This window comes from Eucyclogobius newberryi, unplaced genomic scaffold, assembly GCF_026437365.1.
Source record: "Eucyclogobius newberryi isolate DKJ021-1_F unplaced genomic scaffold, fEucNew1.0.hap1 SCAF_14, whole genome shotgun sequence".
Taxonomy (NCBI): domain Eukaryota; kingdom Metazoa; phylum Chordata; class Actinopteri; order Gobiiformes; family Gobiidae; genus Eucyclogobius; species Eucyclogobius newberryi.
In genome coordinates this window covers 21,357,314-21,375,892 of record NW_027315768.1, presented here as the reverse complement: position 1 = coordinate 21,375,892, position 18,579 = coordinate 21,357,314, and the positions used below count along the sequence as shown (strand labels likewise).

General features: G+C 41.1%; 1 protein-coding gene across 3 annotated transcripts in view; it reads right to left on the bottom strand.

The window, feature by feature from the left end:
• Positions 1 to 18,579, bottom strand: part of dgkh (diacylglycerol kinase, eta) — a 41,478-nt gene that overhangs the window by 16,416 nt on the left and 6,483 nt on the right. For 2 of the 3 annotated variants that reach the window (XM_072444929.1, XM_072444928.1), the window contains 4 exons: positions 18,267 to 18,425; positions 16,302 to 16,382; positions 3,621 to 3,725; positions 2,095 to 2,227 (listed from right to left, as the gene is read on the bottom strand). In XM_072444929.1, coding sequence (XP_072301030.1) covers positions 2,095 to 2,227; positions 3,621 to 3,725; positions 16,302 to 16,382; positions 18,267 to 18,425 — 478 coding nt within the window. The remainder of the gene's footprint in view (positions 1 to 2,094; positions 2,228 to 3,620; positions 3,726 to 16,301; positions 16,383 to 18,266; positions 18,426 to 18,579) is intronic. The other variant, XM_072444930.1, reaches the window with a different exon arrangement.

Sequence of the window (18,579 nt, the reverse complement as noted above, 5' to 3'; positions counted from 1 at the left end):
GGAGCAGGAAATCGAAGGGGAAATTTAAGCCACGCTGATTGCTGTGAAACTGTTTGGCCGGTGGTTTAATACAGACGTAGTTGTTCTTTCTCTCTGGCTGTGCGTACTCCTCCCTTTCGGAGTAATCGAATTGTCATTGATAATCCATTGCTTTTCTCTTCCTCACATCTGTCTCTGACTCGTGTGTTCGACCTGATGATGCTAAACAAAGCTGTGATAGTGAGCCTGTGTCTGAAAGAAAGTGTATGGACTAAAAAGACTCCTAAATTAAAGTGATCTATTTCGAAGTAAGTGACAGCACCAGGCCAAGTTAAAGGTCACTGTTAGGATGGATGTTTTTCAAGGTATTTTTATTATAAAGACATCTGATCAAATAAATGCAAGATTGTTTCATGCCATATTGCAAAACATTCCAAGCAAAGCCATAACAACTCCATGGAAATATGCAAGTGGGGACACAGCATAAGAAATATTGCATAGTACACCTTTAAATCATTTGCAAGATTTTCTCATGAAAGTATATTCTAAAAGCAGAACTTGTGTCTAAAAAAGCTGTGCTAGTGGCCAAAAAATGTATGGATGTCAATACAAGTGTGAATAGGAATGAGTTTGAAAGGTTTAGACATCTACTTTTGTTTTTGGAAAATCTGTTAAACATTGACATCAATACTTTGTGCTTCTGTAAAGAGACTGTTGGAGGCCAGCTCTCACATGAGCATACAGTACAAAGTGTACTTGTGTGTGTGTATTATAATGCAGTAACTAAAGCAGTCTGCCTCTTCTGAGACCCCACACTTTACTGTTATAGGTAAATCTGCCTGTAATATGGAATACTGTGTAAAAGGAAGCTGAAACCCTTGCATAGGAAGAAATCAAAGAAACTCTCTTAAGGTAAACTGATCTATCCAAATTGGCAGATTTTTTTCAGGGTCAGGTCAGAAGTAAATGTGTTATTGTCTTCCTATTGCGCAGCCCTACATCCTGTTGATACCATCATCCATCATTGGTTAAAGGTGGCCAACAGTCTCTCACTTCTGCTTTTCCGTTGTTCTACCCCGCATGAATCCGATATTGATGAGAAGAGCTGAAACGGGCCTCTTATAACCATTTGTGCAATTGTGAGTTTAAGTGTGTCTTTGCGGTGAGGAGATTATTGCAGATAATGGCATTCAGAGGCCTCTTAACGAGTTGGTCCTTTCTCTTGTCTATGCTGCTTTCTTTGGCCTCCCACTCGTTGTACAAGAGGGTCTAATTGTAGTGGGTAATGATCTCTGAGTGCACAGATCTCTGGCTTTCACGCACACACCTAACCCAGCGTTCAAAACACACAAGGCCCCTGGATATATTAAGACAGGGAGCAGCTTCAGATTATTATTATTATTAGATTTCGATCTGCTGCCTGTCGCTGACACTTCACACCAGCCCATCAGCTTCTTCTTCTTTCCTGCTGTTCTTTCAGAGATGAGATGAGAAGATGTGGCGTCATTGACAAGTTTTTTACCCTATCTGCAGAATTGGTGAGACGGAGAGTTGCAAATGCAAAATGAAAATTTAAATAGCTGCTTTCTGGGGCATTTATGCAACACACCGTATGACATGCTTGAGCGGGTCTCCAGTGAATTACAACTCACACAATTTTTTACAGATTTCAGTCAAAGATTCACTCCAACCCATTTAAGGATGAAGGATTCATTTTGCATTTGCATGTCGTGGAAAGTGGCGTTACCAATTTCAAATAATAACAAACAATATGTATATTTCGAACTTTCTAACTACATATTTCCTGCTGTGTGAAGCACTTTGAATTGCCTTGTGTATGAAATGTGCTCTACAAATAAACTTGCCTTGCCTTGCCTTACATTTGAGACGACAGAATGTCATTTTCAACACAAAATAGTAGTTTCATTGGTTCAAGATCAAGACTAAACTATTCAAGAAAGGTCCAACATTGTCCGATATGTAATTTTTAGTTTCAGGATCAATGTCTCCTCAAATAAGTATCTTGTTTCGATACTAGTTTTAGTATCAATTAGTATCTGATCTTCGTAATTTTTTTTTGACAACCTAGTCCATAAAAAAACAAAATCGCCTTACCTTCACATGAGAGGCCATGAGAGGTCACACCTGACAAGCTGTCTTTACAAACGTTGCAGAAGGTGGGCCGTGCATGGGAGCAGGCATACCAGTTGTGCATCCCTGAGAAGTGCTCCACATTGAACTGCGCTGTCTGCCAAAAGAATAAAAAGTAAAAGTAAAACATTCAAATAACACTGATTAGTATGCAACCTTTTAATTAGTTTTTGTTCAAAATATTTTCCATAGTCAATGATAAAAATGAGTTTTGTCACAAGAAGTGGCTCCACTCCAGCAGTGTGGTACAGTGTTCTCTCATTAAAGAAATTGTTAGAAAATGATTGCAGTAAAAGACTTGCTGTCACTATTCCCAGGTCCTTTTGATGTAAAAATGTGCATGAACAATTTGCTTACTGCAGTGGTGTAAAAGTTGTTCATTGAATCTTCTGACATAATTGAAACGCTCCTCTGAGATGTAGCAGATGTAACATGTGGTTAGCACAGTGTGGGTGTTGAGTTTGGCTGTTGGTGCAGTTCTACATACAGTGTCTAATGTATCATGGGTCCATTTGTAACAGGTGCCTCAGATCTGGTCCTAACAGACTTACAGCTAACAGACCCGCCTCAGCGTGGGGGCGCCATGCACGACTGTACAACATATGTGTATGTGTGATGCCCTGTGGAGTGACAGCAATGGGATACTGCTGCATTGCAGTGCAATAAAGGGGTGTGAGATAGGATTATATAAGAAATCCCAAATCAAAGCCATTAACATGCATGGCGCAGTTTTTGCTTTGCTCACCACAAGCGCCTCGCTGTCAACACATTGCCAAGATTTAGCACATCTTGTACTGACATGAATAAAGAGTTTTTCTCCAAATACATCCAATTATTAAATGTCTTTGCTTTTAGTCTCTGTATTGTGCATCATTATCTACCTTTTTACTTTGGTGAAACCACTCTACAAGTGCATGATGCTGAGATGAAATTAACAGAGGCTTATTCCATTTAAAATGTATTATTGCTGGTAAAGCATTTTTCTCTATGCCTGGATATCGCTTTCAATGATGCACCTGAGCACATTAAGCCTGCCTATGCACGTCTGTTCATGGCCACAGCCGCATTACAGCTACACGTACTGTAAAGTGTGTGTATACTTTTGCATAAACATTGCATGGGACCCTTACTAAATGACAAAACACAGCACAGGATCTCAAAAACACTGCATAACACCTTCAACATAGAAGATTAGATTAGTTAAGTGATCTTGATAATGTTTTGTTAATTCAACTAGAGTTGAGGAGAGTCACTTAGGGATACAGAGAATATAAAAATACCTTAGCATACTGTAAATCTCTTGTTCTTCAAACACTCTCTAGATTTCTTCTCTGTCTCTCTCACACACAGACACACGCACGCACGCACACACACACACACACACACACACACACACACACACACACACACACACACACACACACACACACACACACACAGACGCACTTAAGCCCTCAACATGCACATAAACATCAGTAAACGGGGCATACCTCGTAATGTTCTCTGGACTGGACAGATTTGAGTGAACTGATCCAGTCCTCCATCTCTTTCCTGTTTTCCGCGCAGAGGATGAGCCTACGGAACGGAGTGATCACCTGGACACAGAGGAAAACAAGACCCCCTGGTTAGACGATTCCAGGTAAAACGGTGACTTTTTTTGGACGAAGGAGAGACTTTCAGAGATGTGCAGCTGAGCCCGCCGTTCCACTGCGAGTCCGTAACCATGCACTCTGTCTTTAAGAGCAAGCTGGGATGAGAAACACCCCTCCCTTCTGATACTCTCTCTCCCTCATTATCTCTAGCTCCCTCGTCCCTTCACACCTTCCTATAGTTAAGACTTTGCTTTCACCTCTTTGCTTTTTTTCCCTGACTCGGAGCGTGGACCACGGAGCGTTGAGGAAGATCGGTGCTGACAGGAGAAGTGCCTCGGAAAAGGCTAAAAGCTTGTGTTGCCCCCGCCGCTCCTGCGTCCTCTCTCTGGTGTGTGTTGGTGTGGTTAAAACTGGGGACTGTCAGTGGATAACCCTACAGACATACAGCGAGGCTTTCAACAGAGCATCATTTATTCATCCTCTCTCATCTACTCTTTCTAACTGGTCATATCCCAATGGTATCTCTATACCTGACAAGTCATGATGGATAGACCCACTAAACATGAATAAACATTAGGTATCAATGCACTCATTTTAATATTCACTACATGGCTGTTATGTAAGCCACTGTAAATATGCATGTGTAATAATCATAAACAAATCCTTGGAGATGATATTGGCGGTGTAAGAAATAGGTGTAAAATGGTATATCTCAGCAAAAATGTAATTTACAGGCATGGCAGGTGTTAATGAGCTCTGATCTGCAGTGAAAAAGAGCGCTGCTTTGAGACACAGGGATAAGGATTTTGTTTTCTCTCCCCAGACAGGATGTTGTCAGCATGCACAGTAACAAAACAATTTCAACAATTTAACGTTGTCCTGTCTACTGGCCCAAACTTACATTGTACATACTGAATTTCTGTGACACTTTTGTATAATGAGGTAATTATGTTTTTGCAATATTGTTTAGCAGTAGTCAAGATTTAGTTTATTTTTTTAGTTTTAGTCAGAAATTGTTCCTTGGATGTTGAATTTGTGTATGGTCTGGTTAGGAATGTCAAGATTATTAGGTAATATTGATTATTCAGGTCACAATATAATCGTAAGAACTAAAGAATGATCCATCCATCCATCCATCTTCTTCGGCTTGCTGGGTCCGGTGCTGGGTCGCGGGGGCAGGTGTCTAAGCAGGGACTCACAGCCATCACTCCCCAGACACTTCCTCCAACTCCTCCAGGGGGATCCCAAGGCGTTCCCAAGCCAACCGAGAGACATAGTCCCTCCAGCGTGTCCTGGGTCTTCCCCGGGACCTCTTCCCGGTGGGACATGCCCGACCGGACAGCCCTGAGCAAAGGGCCCCAGACCCCGTACTCCCGGAGCACCCCCCAAAGGACACGGTCAAAAGCCTTCTCCAGATCTACAAAGTGGGCAAACTCCCATAAACCCTTGAGCACCTGATGGAGAGTATAGAGCTGGTCCAGTGTTCCACGACCATCACCTAAACCACTCTGCTCCTCCTGAAGCTGAGTTTTGACTATCGGTCAGATTCTCCTCTCCAGTACCCTGGAATAGACTTTACCGGAGAGGCCGAGGAGTGTGATCCCTCTGTAGTTGGAACACACCCTACCCTCCGGTTACCCTTCTTGAACAGAGGGACCACCACCACAGTCCCGAGGTTTGGTCCCTGACCGCAACGCTATGTTGCAGAGATGTTTCAGTCAAGATAGTCCTACAACATCCTGATACTTAAGGTACTCAGGGTGGATCTAATCCACCCTCGGAGCCCTGCTACCGAGGAGATGGCCAACAACCTCAGTCACTTCAGCTTGGGTGATGGACGAGTCAGCCTCCGAGTCCTTAAGTCTCTGCTTTCTCTCCAGAAGACGTGACAGAGGGATTAAGGAGGTCCTCAAAGTATTCCTTCCACCGTCCGACGACGGTTTCCACCCACACCATAAACAATGTTGGTGAAGCACTGCTTCCTGCACGCTTGGCCAGCCCATATCTGTTAACTGCCTCAGGAGTTCCACAAGCCTCCTTCCTCAGCCTGACGGCATCCCTTACTTCTGATTTCCATCACCAGGTTCGGGGGGTGCCGCGACAGGCACCTGAGTCCTTGCGACCACAGCTCTGAGCAGCCACATTTACAATGGAGGTCTAGAATATGGTCCACTCGGACTCAATGTCCCCAACCTCCCCAGGGAGGCTCTCCCGGAGGTGTGAGTTGAAGACCCTGCTGATAAAGGGCTCTGCAAGACGTTCCAAACAGAGCCTCACAAAGTCTGTCCAGCTTCCTTCTTTGACACAAGAGCCAACTCACCACCAGGTGGTGATTGGTTGACAGCTCTGCCCCTCCGGATATCTGGTCGTCGAGGCCCCTGCCATCGACTGCCGCCCAGATCTCTCTGCACCGGCCCCTCTTGCAGGTGGTTGGTCCTCAGGAGGACAGCCCCACCTTGCTCATTCGGGCTATGCCGGGCAGCCAGACCCTCTGTCGAGCACCCACCCCAGTCTAAAGCCAATCCGGACGACTTAACTAGCCTTATTGTAGCACTTGTCATAAGAGGCTTCTGAACTGTGACAATTTTCAAAGCACATTTTTTATTACATTTATTGTAAAAAATGTCTTCATTTTGACATTCAGAAAGTTAGATTTTGTAAAGCTGGTCACAACTTGAGGAATAGTAACGTGTGGGAATGAAAGACAATTAAAGATTTCACTGTTGATTGGTGATCAGCTCAGTAATTGTGAATAATCATTATATTATATATATTTTCTTGCAATAATCGTAATAGAAACATTTTAAATCATGAAATTCCTATGTCTCGTCTGAGGCTCTGGGAGTGAAAAGTGTAACTCTTTCTACTAATTTCTTTCATTCATTAATGTTTAAATCGTAATATTTAACAGAAAAATGAAATTTTCGTTCAACATTTCCCAGCAAAATCCACAGCAGTTAAAGTTTAATTGTGAACACCAGACTGAAACCCCTTTTTTGATCTTTCACCTTAATGTAAGCCTGCAGGGCACACACCGGCTCTACAATGTGTATCTTTTCTTCTCTGGATTAGAGTGTTTGTCTGTCCGTATGTACGAGTCAGCCCACTCACTCACACTTGTGCGTACTCACATGCACGGAGGCCAATTGATCCCTTCGGACATGGATCATCCTGTCTTTGTGCTGGAGTAGTGTGCCCGTGCGAGTTTAGCTTGTGTGTGTGTAGGGATAAGATTGGTTGCCAGGGGAAACAGGAACGACGTTTCCAAAAATGGCTCCCGGCATCCCTCAAGAGTGGAAAACCTCCCTTGATTGCTGACCTTCAATGTACATTCATCAGCTGTGTGTTTCTGATCAAGTGTGACACGCCGCTGCGTATCAGAACTGGCGAGTGAGGTAAAGATAGAGCAGGGATGATTGACCCAAGAATAATATCACCAGGAATTATTTAATGTGATATTTTCAGATTTCACCATCAGACGCCACCATCAACTTGTTTGTAATTATTGCTGGCTTTTAATATCTTTTGGAAACAGATGGATGGACAGATGTAGAGATAGGAACATTTAAACATCACAATAGGAATTACAAAAGTGACGTGGTCTAATTGGGGCAGGCGATATATCGAGTACAATATTCAGACGATATTATGTCAATCCAACCAAAATATTAAAACGTCCTTAAAACATATTAGTTGAGAATTAATTATCAGAAATTATTGTGAAATTGTGAAACACAAATGTGCAATTTGTTTCAAAATTTCAATTGTATTTGATTTTTTAACTATAAGCAAGATACTTAATACTCAAATTGTTCACATCTTCGAAACAACATGCACTTGCTCTAAGCTCATATGTCAGCTATTAGTCATAATGTTCTGTATATTATTGATTTAGATTTAAAAGAGGGCTGGCCCAATCAAAATGACAGATTCAGAGCTAAACTAGGACATTTGCACTCAAGTATCAGGATCTACTGTACATTTTCCAATACAAAACCACCTACTAATGTTAAGTAGGAGTATCAGTATTTTCAAGCACACAGCCACAGGAGGATTAGTGACTGTTTTGTACTGATCCTGTGTCTAACAGGACCTGCTTTGACAGATGCCCACTGCCTCTTGCACATAGACCATTCAACACACAAATAACAGCATAACAATTGACTTTCAAATTAACTCCACAATCGTTTCCCGGCACAAATACACCCACGATTCAAACCTCATCACAGATTTCATGGACTTGAAGTGGCCAGTTATAATGAGTGCAATGCAATAAACACAAGGCAGTGGCAGTTGCTATGATGGGAAACGATTCACGGTTTGGGTTGGGCTGTGCGTGGACAGGAGGGTGTGCAATGCGACGACGCGATAATGCCAAAAAAGTCATTAGTGTAATTATTTGGATAATATTAAACCATTTCAGAACTTGCTTGTAGAGGTCTAAACTACAGTGTAAGTAAGTTTTATTCTGATTAATCTTGCAGTCCCTTTATGAAGATTACACAGTTAATGCAAACTGTAACAAGCAGGGGGTGTGATGTCAAGTCGAATTATCCCTTTCATCCACTGCAGATAAACTCCTACATTACACATTTGTGAATTTAATGACCAGCTTATTAGACACATTTTAATATTCTCTTGTCCAAGCTGAAAAGTCTAGCAAACCACATCAACAATATATTCAATAAAGGAATGCAAGAAGTGCAATATTCATTCCTGAGACAGTGCTCAATAAAAGCATATTTCTTTAAAGAAGTTTGAACTGTAAAAAATTACACTATTTTGGTCAGTCTGAAGGCGCCACATAACTATTTTTTTTAACCTTTCTGTTCTTTCCTTTGCAACATGCATACGTCACAGCCAATACATTCATGATCATTAAAACACAACAATAAGAATCCTAAACAGGCTATGGTTTGAGGTAAACAGTAACAGCAACCTCTGCATTGCCTCCTCCGCAGTGTTCTCCTTCCCATTTTCCGTCGTTCTGTCGAGATCACATAATTGGGCTTAGACTCCGCCTGACGGCACGCCACACCATAAGACTGCATATGCTCAAGTAAACCTCAAATCAAATTACCTCTGGGATGTTAAACGTTCCCGTGCTGCTGTCAGTGCGGCGCAGTCTTCATGTTGTCTATGTGTGCTGGCTGCTGCTCGCTCCCGTCTCGCTCGACCCGTGCCACTCTCTCTTACCCATGGGATGTGTGTGTGCGTGTGTGTGTGTAGGTGTGCGTGTGTAGGTGTGTGTGTGCGAGTGTGTGTAGGTGTGTGTGTGTGTAGGTGTGTGTGTGCGATCAGCTGTGGATCTGACATCACTCTAGGATTTCCTCTACAGCTCTACCTTGCTGCTTTTAAGATCTTTCTTACGTTACATTTCTTACATATGTAAATTTTCTGGTCAACAGTCCGCTCCTGCTGACTTACATTTATGAAATTAATGGGGACATAATTGTCATACATGAAAAATAGACTTTTGGAGCTTTTAACCATGGTATAACGATGGTCCCTCACTCTAAGTTGTATTTTGATTGATGCATGCGGGTCTGTATGCATGTCCTGTATTCAAGGCTTGAGTCCTTCAAAACAAAATAGATATAAAAAGATAAACATTCTTTAAAAAGCAAGCAAGAAAAAAAACATAACTGATGATGAAAAAGTGGTGCCTAATTTTTTGTCCATGAAGTCAATGGTCCCATGTCTCTAATGAATTATTATTGCATATTACAATGATCGACATAAGTTATGGTTAAATACTTAGAAACAGAAGAAAAAACCCAACAACATATGCTATGTCTTCTTTAATTGTTCTATTGCTATAAAATACCAAACAAAGCATTACTTACTAAGTAATGTTTTAACTAACTAACCAGTATTAACTAACTAACCATCTATGAATGATTAAAATAATAGAATTGTAGGAAATGTCACCACATGTGCCCATAATATTCACTGCGATCATTTAATAATCATCCTTAGGCAATTAATAGTTTTGTTTTTTTCAAACACAAACTAAAAACACAAATCAATAAAATGTTCTCTTTTTATTTATCTTCCTGTGGCACACAGGGGGGGAGTTGCACCCCCCCTTGCAGGCTTTATCTCTACGGAAAAATACCAAGTGCCTTGATGTGAGGCTGACCAATGAGAAATGTGACCCGCCTATTCCAGAATATCTAATAAAACCAACCAGCATGGGAAAAAACGGGGTGAGACGCAGGAGGATCACGCAGGCTGCGTACAACAGCTTGCGTGATCAGTCCCCGCGTTTTCTCCCAAGCTTGCCATACAAATGTCTGATATTTCTGTGTCGTTTCATATTCTAAGTTGAATTGTGTTCTCGATGTGTTACGGAATAGCATCGGTGTTTGTCTGATTCCATGACATTTTCTGGTCCTATCGAGCCGGACAACCAGCTGCCCTTCGCGGAGATTGATGGGTGAATCGGTGAAGTCTGTGCACAGCTAAAAGAAGTCCACTTTTCCCCGTGGCCGCCCATCGCACCTCAGTCTCCGCGAGGAGAGCGCGTCGTTTCGAAGCAGCAGGAGAACACAGGCGACGAAGAAGGTCAGACAAAATTTTGTGTGTGAAAAAGAGTTAGCCATAAAACGTTTTATGCATTAGTTTTTAATATTTCTGAAAAAGATTGGTTAGCTTTCGAGCATTAGTTTTTAATATTTCTGAAAAATATTGGTTAGCTTTCGAGCATTAGTTTTTAATATTTCTGAAAAATATTGGTTAGCTTTCGAGCATTAGTTTTTGATATTTCTGAAAAATATTGGTTAGCTTTCGAGCATTAGTTTTTGATATTTCTGAAAAATATTGTTAGCTTTCGAGCATTAGTTTTTAATATTTCTGAAAAATATTGGTTGGCGTTAAGCAATTAGTTTAATATTTCTGAAAAAATATTGGTTAGCTTTGTGTAGATAAGTTTCTCACATAAAGGAGTTAAATTGCTCACCACGAGTTAAGTTTCTCACCGAAAGAAAGTTATGAAGCCTTATGCCGAGTTGTTACTGACATTAAGAAGTGTGAATGTAAGCGCTGTGCACGAGCAAAGTAAGTAAGAGAGAAAGATAAGATAAGATATTCCTTTATTGTCCCACATGGGGAAATTTCATTGGTGCAACGCAGGTAGATCCAGAGGTAGATACAGAAGAACAAGAGAAGTGTGAATGTGTGAATGAGGATTAATAAGTGATTAACTAACAAGTGTGAATCACAATTAATCATACAAGGGTCACAAGGCGTTATTCTGAGAGATCTAAAATTTGCAGTCATGGGTGAATCTTAAACACCACGTTTATGTCCGGAGGAATCTAATAAGGAATTTTCTCTAGAAGCTTGACATTGACTGTGACTGTAAAGCAAGTAGCATTTCTCTCAGACGACCGAGACCACATAATGCCAGAATTATCACCCCAAACTGTAAAAAGACAAAGGAAAAGTCCAGTGTGCTCAGATGACGTGGCAGAGAGGGGGAGATAAAGGGGGGTCAGCAAGGCAGGAGAGGAGAAAGCAGTTCAGAGGACGCTCTGAAGGAAGGTTAATGAATTAGGAACTAAACCCAGCTGGTTTTAAATTTTTAGTAATGAGAGCTCTGTAGAACCAATTTTAAGGGTTTTGTTTTGACAACAATCAATTATAAAGATTGTATTAAACTTGATAAGAGATGAAGATGAATTCAGATTTTTATAGATGGCCAATATTTTTGGGGGGAATGTGATCACAGACAGACAGGACACTTCCTGTCCCCGACATAGAAGACAAAAGTTGTGTTTTTACGGTATCGTGTTTTTTGAGTGCACATAACAAACCTACGTTTTGTTTTGTTTTATTTTTGGACTTGACGAAAATTATCTTTTTGGACTTAATGCATGACTAGATGAAAGTACAGGACGAAAAGACAGAAGTGTTTTTAAATTTAGAATCAAATACAGGCACAGGCCTGGGAAGTGATATTATGGGTAAATGAGTGACTACTGAAGTTTTTGGACATAGAACGGGCAGTAAGTAAAGTGAAAGTAAAAGTTATATCAGTAACTTATTTATTTGTATTATCATGAGGAAACCTCGTATTGCATGTAGACGTAAGCAAGGGAATAAGTTAAATAGTGACGTCCAATGCCCTCCCAGGAAAGACATGAATGGGTCATTAACTAGGGCAATTGACACAGAAGTGGGGGGACATGGGACATACATGTGTTTATTAACTAACAAGGTGACAACAGGACACCAAGTCATAAAGATAGTCAGAGATAAGGGGCTATTGACTGGCAAAGAATCTGGAGGACTCAGGATGGAGCAGATGTTGTTATCTTTACGGATCACAGGGACACCAACAGCAACACCTCAGGGGGGGTTGACTGATGAGTAATAGGAAAAGTTAACATTAACAGCGAAAGAATTTGACATTCTAAAGTAAATACCTGAAGGATTGTTGAGATTCAATCAAGAATTGAATAGATTTAAATTAGACAATATCATCTAAATTTAGAAGCTATAGAAGTTCTGAAAACCAGTGATAATGGGAACTAAACATTATAGGACTCAGGACGGAGGCAAGAGATGGTTAGACTACAAGAGAGAGAGAAAGTAAAAGCAGGTTACAAGTGAAGGTAAGAGTAAGTGAAAAGAGAGAAAGAAAAAGCAGGTTCAGAAATTTGGAAATGGGTGTTTCCTCCGTTACAAGAGGAAGACAGAGAGAACAGACAGAGGGGAAGATAGAGAGGAAGATGCGTTACAAAGGAAAGACAGGAAAGTAGGCAACAAGGGGAAAACGGGTTGATAAAATGATGTGCCTTATGTACAAGGGGAAGGTTTAGAATCATTTTGATTTTTAATACACATAGACTTGCTAGAACAAACTAATACACAATGTTGTAAAGCACCACATGAGCAGGTGTGAGAGATTGAGTTTGAAACTCACCTGAAGCACATATAAAAGATTAGAACATATTACATTAGATGGGTGATTTTATTCAGGCCACACAAACAGAGGAGATGTGAAATTTGATGTTAATACTCTAAGTTGTGAACTGACCCTTATGGCCAGCTCAACGGGGAATTATTGAGATAATTATTATTGTTTGATGTATTTGTATTGCACACACACACACACACACACACACACACATACATACATACATACGCGCGCACACGTGGACACCAGACATTTAGAGTTTGAAACATTTAGAGTTTGAAACATTTAGAGTTTGAAACAAATGGTGGTAAAACAGATAGGTTTGGCAGTGTCGGATTACAGACACAGACACATGGGCCCAGCGCCGTGGAAGGGGGGGCTCAGCCAGGGATGTGACCACTGAACTGTGAAAGGTCAAGAGGTGACATTGCGGAGTTGGAGTGACAGACGCAATTCCATCTCTTCCTTGATTACATCCTGGATTAGTGAACGTTGTAAACTATCTGGATTATTTAATTTTGTTTAAATGTAGTAGGTTGAGAAATGGGCAAGGCCATATCTCAAAAAGGAGGGATATGTACGAGTAAACAAATATTCCGAATCAATAATTACAAAAAAAAAATTACAAAAAAAAAAATTGTAAACAAGAAAACTGTTTGAAATACACTGAATTGTCGAAAAGACTTTGTTTATCACCGCAGCAAAACGTGTTGGAGATGTGGTGTTTACAGAGACGAGCCAAGTGGACGAGCCAAGTGGACGGAGCCACACCGTGTCGTCCTGACCATTGGAGGGACGAGAACATGGGTGCTCTCATGGGAAAGTGAGAGAAATGTCTGGACAACACAGCGGCAGGTCCATAACATTGCAGACGCAGGACTTCGTTTGTATGAGTTTTGTCCAGAGTCTACGGTAGAGTACGATACTCTGCTACAATGGACGGGAGACAGATTCTACAGTACGCAAAGTGCTATACTCTGCTACGATGAACGAGAGCCAGAGGCTACGGTGCGCAGAGTATCATACTCTGTGAAGAGAATCAACAGTTATCATCATCACAGTGATGACGGTAATATGGGTGCTGAACACCTGTATTATGCAATCGGGACAATCGATCAACATACACAACTGTGTATACCGGGAAATGAAACATACACAGACATGGAAAATAGAGGGAAGAAAATAAGTGATCAACTTGAAAGGTTATGAAATGCATGATGTCTAATAATGTACAATGTATAATTGACATGACAGTAGCTGAAGAAACACAATGGCATATTATACAGCCACTGTTGTTTGCACTAACTAAGAGAGTTTTTTATCTGCTACAACATAACTACATGCAATGTTCATGAGATTATGAATTGAGATGGGAAATGTACCAGTTCATATGTGTCATAGGTGTGACCGAAGCGAGCAGCGGAAAAAGGTCTCTTAAGAAACCAAGCGAGGACGTATGGTGGTGTGGGCACACAGTGCTGAGAGGGCACTTGGAAGGACTAGGACGTTGTGCCTATGTCTCTGTTGTGATCAGCATCACCCAGAACCATACCGCAGGGTCAAGGTCGAGAGGTTAGTGGACAATCTGGTTCCAGTAGCACCTGATACTACGTATTTGATTCTATTGGGGTGTCCAGAGAGGTCCCTGACGAGTCAAAGTGACTGACCAGAGAGCAACGGGTTTGAGGGCTTTCCGCTTGTACTTCTATATTTCCCATCACACCGCACAAAATTATAGACAGATTAAATTGTCTGTTTGTCAAATTACAGAGATTGACCAATCTGACTCAAAATTTAGGACAGTAATGCAGTAGAAATGTTGTGGGCCGAGAGAAAAGGAGTGTGTTCAATGTTGAAACTTTTTGTGTGTAAAAGTGTCATTTTAACACCTATATGAAAGACATGTTGAAAACTGAAAAGAATAATATGTTTGGCATATGAGACAGTGACTAATGCTTTGATAAACAGGAGGGAAATGTGATAAAATGTGAATATATGATTATATTTCTGTGATGTATTTTATCTGCATAATAGTGATATTTTATCTGCATCATTAGTCTAAGAGAAGAACGGGTGTGTGACAAACTGCATTTGTTTGTGAAGGTATCATAAAGATGGGCCAAAGAATGTTGCCCCAGGGGGGGAGTTGCACCCCCCCTTGCAGGCTTTATCTCTACGGAAAAATACCAAGTGCCTTGATGTGAGGCTGACCAATGAGAAATGTGACCCGCCTATTCCAGAATATCTAATAAAACCAACCAGCATGGGAAAAAACGGGGTGAGACGCAGGAGGATCACGCAGGCTGCTTACAACAGCTTGCGTGATCAGTCCCCGCGTTTTCTCCCAAGCTTGCCATACAAATGTCTGATATTTCTGTGTCGTTTCATATTCTAAGTTGAATTGTGTTCTCGATGTGTTACGGAATAGCATCGGTGTTTGTCTGATTCCATGACAGCTGCACACATCTACTACCAGTTCAGCTCATATAATCTTATTTATGAATATGACATAAGCCATCTCGAGCAGTCAGTGGAGCGTTTGGATGTTTTGCTAAAAATAGCTGTGTTCGGTTCAAGGCACTGTTCTCCTGCCTGCTTCCTCCTCCTCCGCTCTTCTTGATATAGAAACAGTGCGGGAGAGCCGAGACATTTATAGAAAGGACAAGACACCAGTAGCTCTGGTGATGTCTGCTTGAATCCTCCGAGCACATCACGCTCAATAACCTTCACTCCCACACCTAACTGTCAGTAAGACTGCTTATTACAATCTACAAATAGAGATGCCACAGGCTTTGAATCTAACATAGACACAAGTGGTGGTGATAAACATCCCGTAATATTTATAGATTCATGCAAAATACATCAGTAGCTAATAAGTTATACAGTATACAATGTACAGTTTGAACTCTGATGTGTGACGGTGTGTCATTTTGTGTCAGATTTACACACATGGTCACATGGTCACATGGTCACATTTTATACAGCGCTTTTCTACCAACAAGGCACTCAAATCACTTAACATCAAGGAACCCATTCACACACACAATCACACACCAGATGTTCACAGACATTGGGGGTAAGTCTGGTTAAGTGTCTTGGCCAAGGACACAAGGGCAGAGTTCACATGGGGGAGCTGCGATCGCACCGCCAAGCTGTGCGTCAGTGGATCTGACCACTCTACCAGGAGAGAGCGGGATTCAAACTACACCTTCAGATTAGAAGACGAGCAGGCTACCACTGAGCTACTGCTGTTGTAGTTCTAGGGAAACACAAGAGCTCCATGTACTGGACCGGATTGGACTGTAAACTGTTGGTTTAATGGGCATCCTTCAACCATTGCCACAAACTACAAGTAAATAAACATAATCAAGCATGAGCTAGTGCCTGCCGCATAGCTGTGACTGCACACTATGAGGGAGTTGTGACCCCAGAAAGAAAATACCGGTAATTTAAGAATGCTGGATATCGTGGATTATTTATGGACCCATCATTTTAAAATGTATGTAGAAAAAAAGAGCACCGGTAATAGCTATCTATGAAAACACACACACATTGGTACAATAAAATTGCTTAGGGATATTAACAAAATGTGAATGCATTTGACAAGCGTACAGTATAAATGTAGAATAAAATAAAAATACATAAAAGGCACTCACTGTGAAGCTGTTGTTAGCATTTTTAGTGCTGGATTCGGCAACACTGGCGTCCGATAGGTCCACTTCATCAAAGATAAGCGACTGAACAGAGGATGAAGCACCGAAGAAAAGAAATGCAAGAAACAAAGAAACAGAATGAGTATTTAAACATATTATAATAACTTATACTAGGCATGAAGTGAGTAACTAAAGGTTCACTCAGTTTTAAGGTAAAAGGTCCACCTGCTATTGTCCATTGAGATGTTGTAATTTTGCCTGAAATGTTCCACAAAATGGAATCAAACTTAGCCATCTCCATGGAGACATGCAGGTGATTCACTTCAACAAACCAAGTATTTTTGGCATTAAAAGCCCCTGTAATGTAAAAAATAAGGATAGATGTCTACCATACTGTGGAACATTCTGAGCAAAGCAACAACACTTTCATGAAACAAGCAAGTGATGAACCCTCCACCAGAAAACTTACATCGTGCTGCTTATACATAGCAACCTACTCAAATATTCCTACATCAATTAATTGATGTATAAAAATATAAATGCATTGGTTGCGGTACAATGTTTATTATATATTTCAATTATATTCTAAATATTCCAAAATAATATCAATTAGTATGTTATAAAATGTTTTGTCCTCACAATATACACATCAATTCTGATTTTGGATTGTAACATTGCCAAGCTCTTATATAATAGGATGATCGTGCAGTTTTAAATGTGCATTGTATTTCTTGCAACTAAAAAAATAGACATCAAGAGAGTCATTCATTTTGGGAAGCAGCTTATGTCTGATGGGATGTGCATACAGAGTCATATGCAAACCGGATGTTGGTATCCTCTCATCTCCGTTATGTGTATGGCATTTCGGTGCTTGAGCTGCAAAAGGGCAACAAGCCAAAAATCTGCTGTCGTCACTCACAGGAATACCCTTCACCCCAGTGTGCGTGTGTAAGAAGGGAGCTCTGCAGCTGTCAGAGAAAAGCCCAGATAATGACGCTTTCCCCGGTCAGACTAAAAAGGGACCTCAGCCAATACTGTGTGTGCATTGCTCAGGCACGCTGCTTAGACCAAGCGTGAAGACCTACAAGTGCAGGTCATGAGTGAGCTTAGTGAGGAGAACATACCAACACTGACCAGTAACTGCTCTCTTGGCTGCTTGGCTCGCGTGTGTGCAAAGTGTGTTTTCACGCATGCATGAATGCCAACTTATTAGAGGCTTTCGGTTTGGGCAGATCTGTAATATAAGCTGACAGTGAGAGCAGGACAAAGACATCTTGACCTTTAGCTACAGATCCAGAGTTCTAAAGACAACATTTCAACGACAATGTGTAGGCATTATAAAATAAAGATTTAAGCAATATTTCAACCAATTTTGCAATTTGAAGGAAATATACTATATTTTGTCTAGAAATTAACGTTATAATGTTTGTTATGCATTTGTTGTTGAAATGTATTGTTGGATCATTGAGGCGCTTCTTAAGAATAGGACAGCACAGCTCTTAATTTGATGCCACACAAAAACATGAATGGATGGCATTATATATATTCTTATTACATATACATTGTGGTTTGCTGTCCAACCTTAACAAATACACTTTGCTTCTTTAAGTGTATTTAAGCATTCTTGCCACATGAGAAATATCTGAGGATCTGGTCTTGTAGTAACAATGATTAATTATATAAATGATTGAGCAGCTTGTTAGCTTCTTGGGACAGGCACAAAATCTGTGCTGATGCCAAGCCCAGATAAAGGAAATGGCGGTGATAGAAAGAGAATTAAGTTCTACTCTTTCCAAATGTAAAGGCAAACTAGGAAGTTAAGGATTTATGGCAAACGCCTTTAGTAATAATGAAGCCACAGTGTGTATCTTCATATGGCATGAATGCTGCTCTTATGCGATTATAAAGAGACTATGGTCTGCTGGGGGTCCAGCCCCTGACCCTTGACCCTGACTGAGCTGTGCTGACCCGGACTCCCAACAGGCCTTCCTCAGATCCGCTGGCACCCATGGATGTGGGAGAGTGGCGCGCCCCTGTCCAGCACACAGACAGCACCCGCCAGCACACACGGCTCCGGGACACTCTACGCAGCGCCCGCTCCTGCCAATGTGCCACAGCACTGCCCGACTGGGGCACGTGCACAAACACATGCACAGAGCAAAACCAAGAGTTAAGTTCAAAGGGGGACTCAACCAAAGAACTGATTAAACTAAATAGTAAAAAGACCCAAAAAAGGTTGCTTGAGCGTTTCTTTCTTAAATAAATCAGGTTTGATGATAAC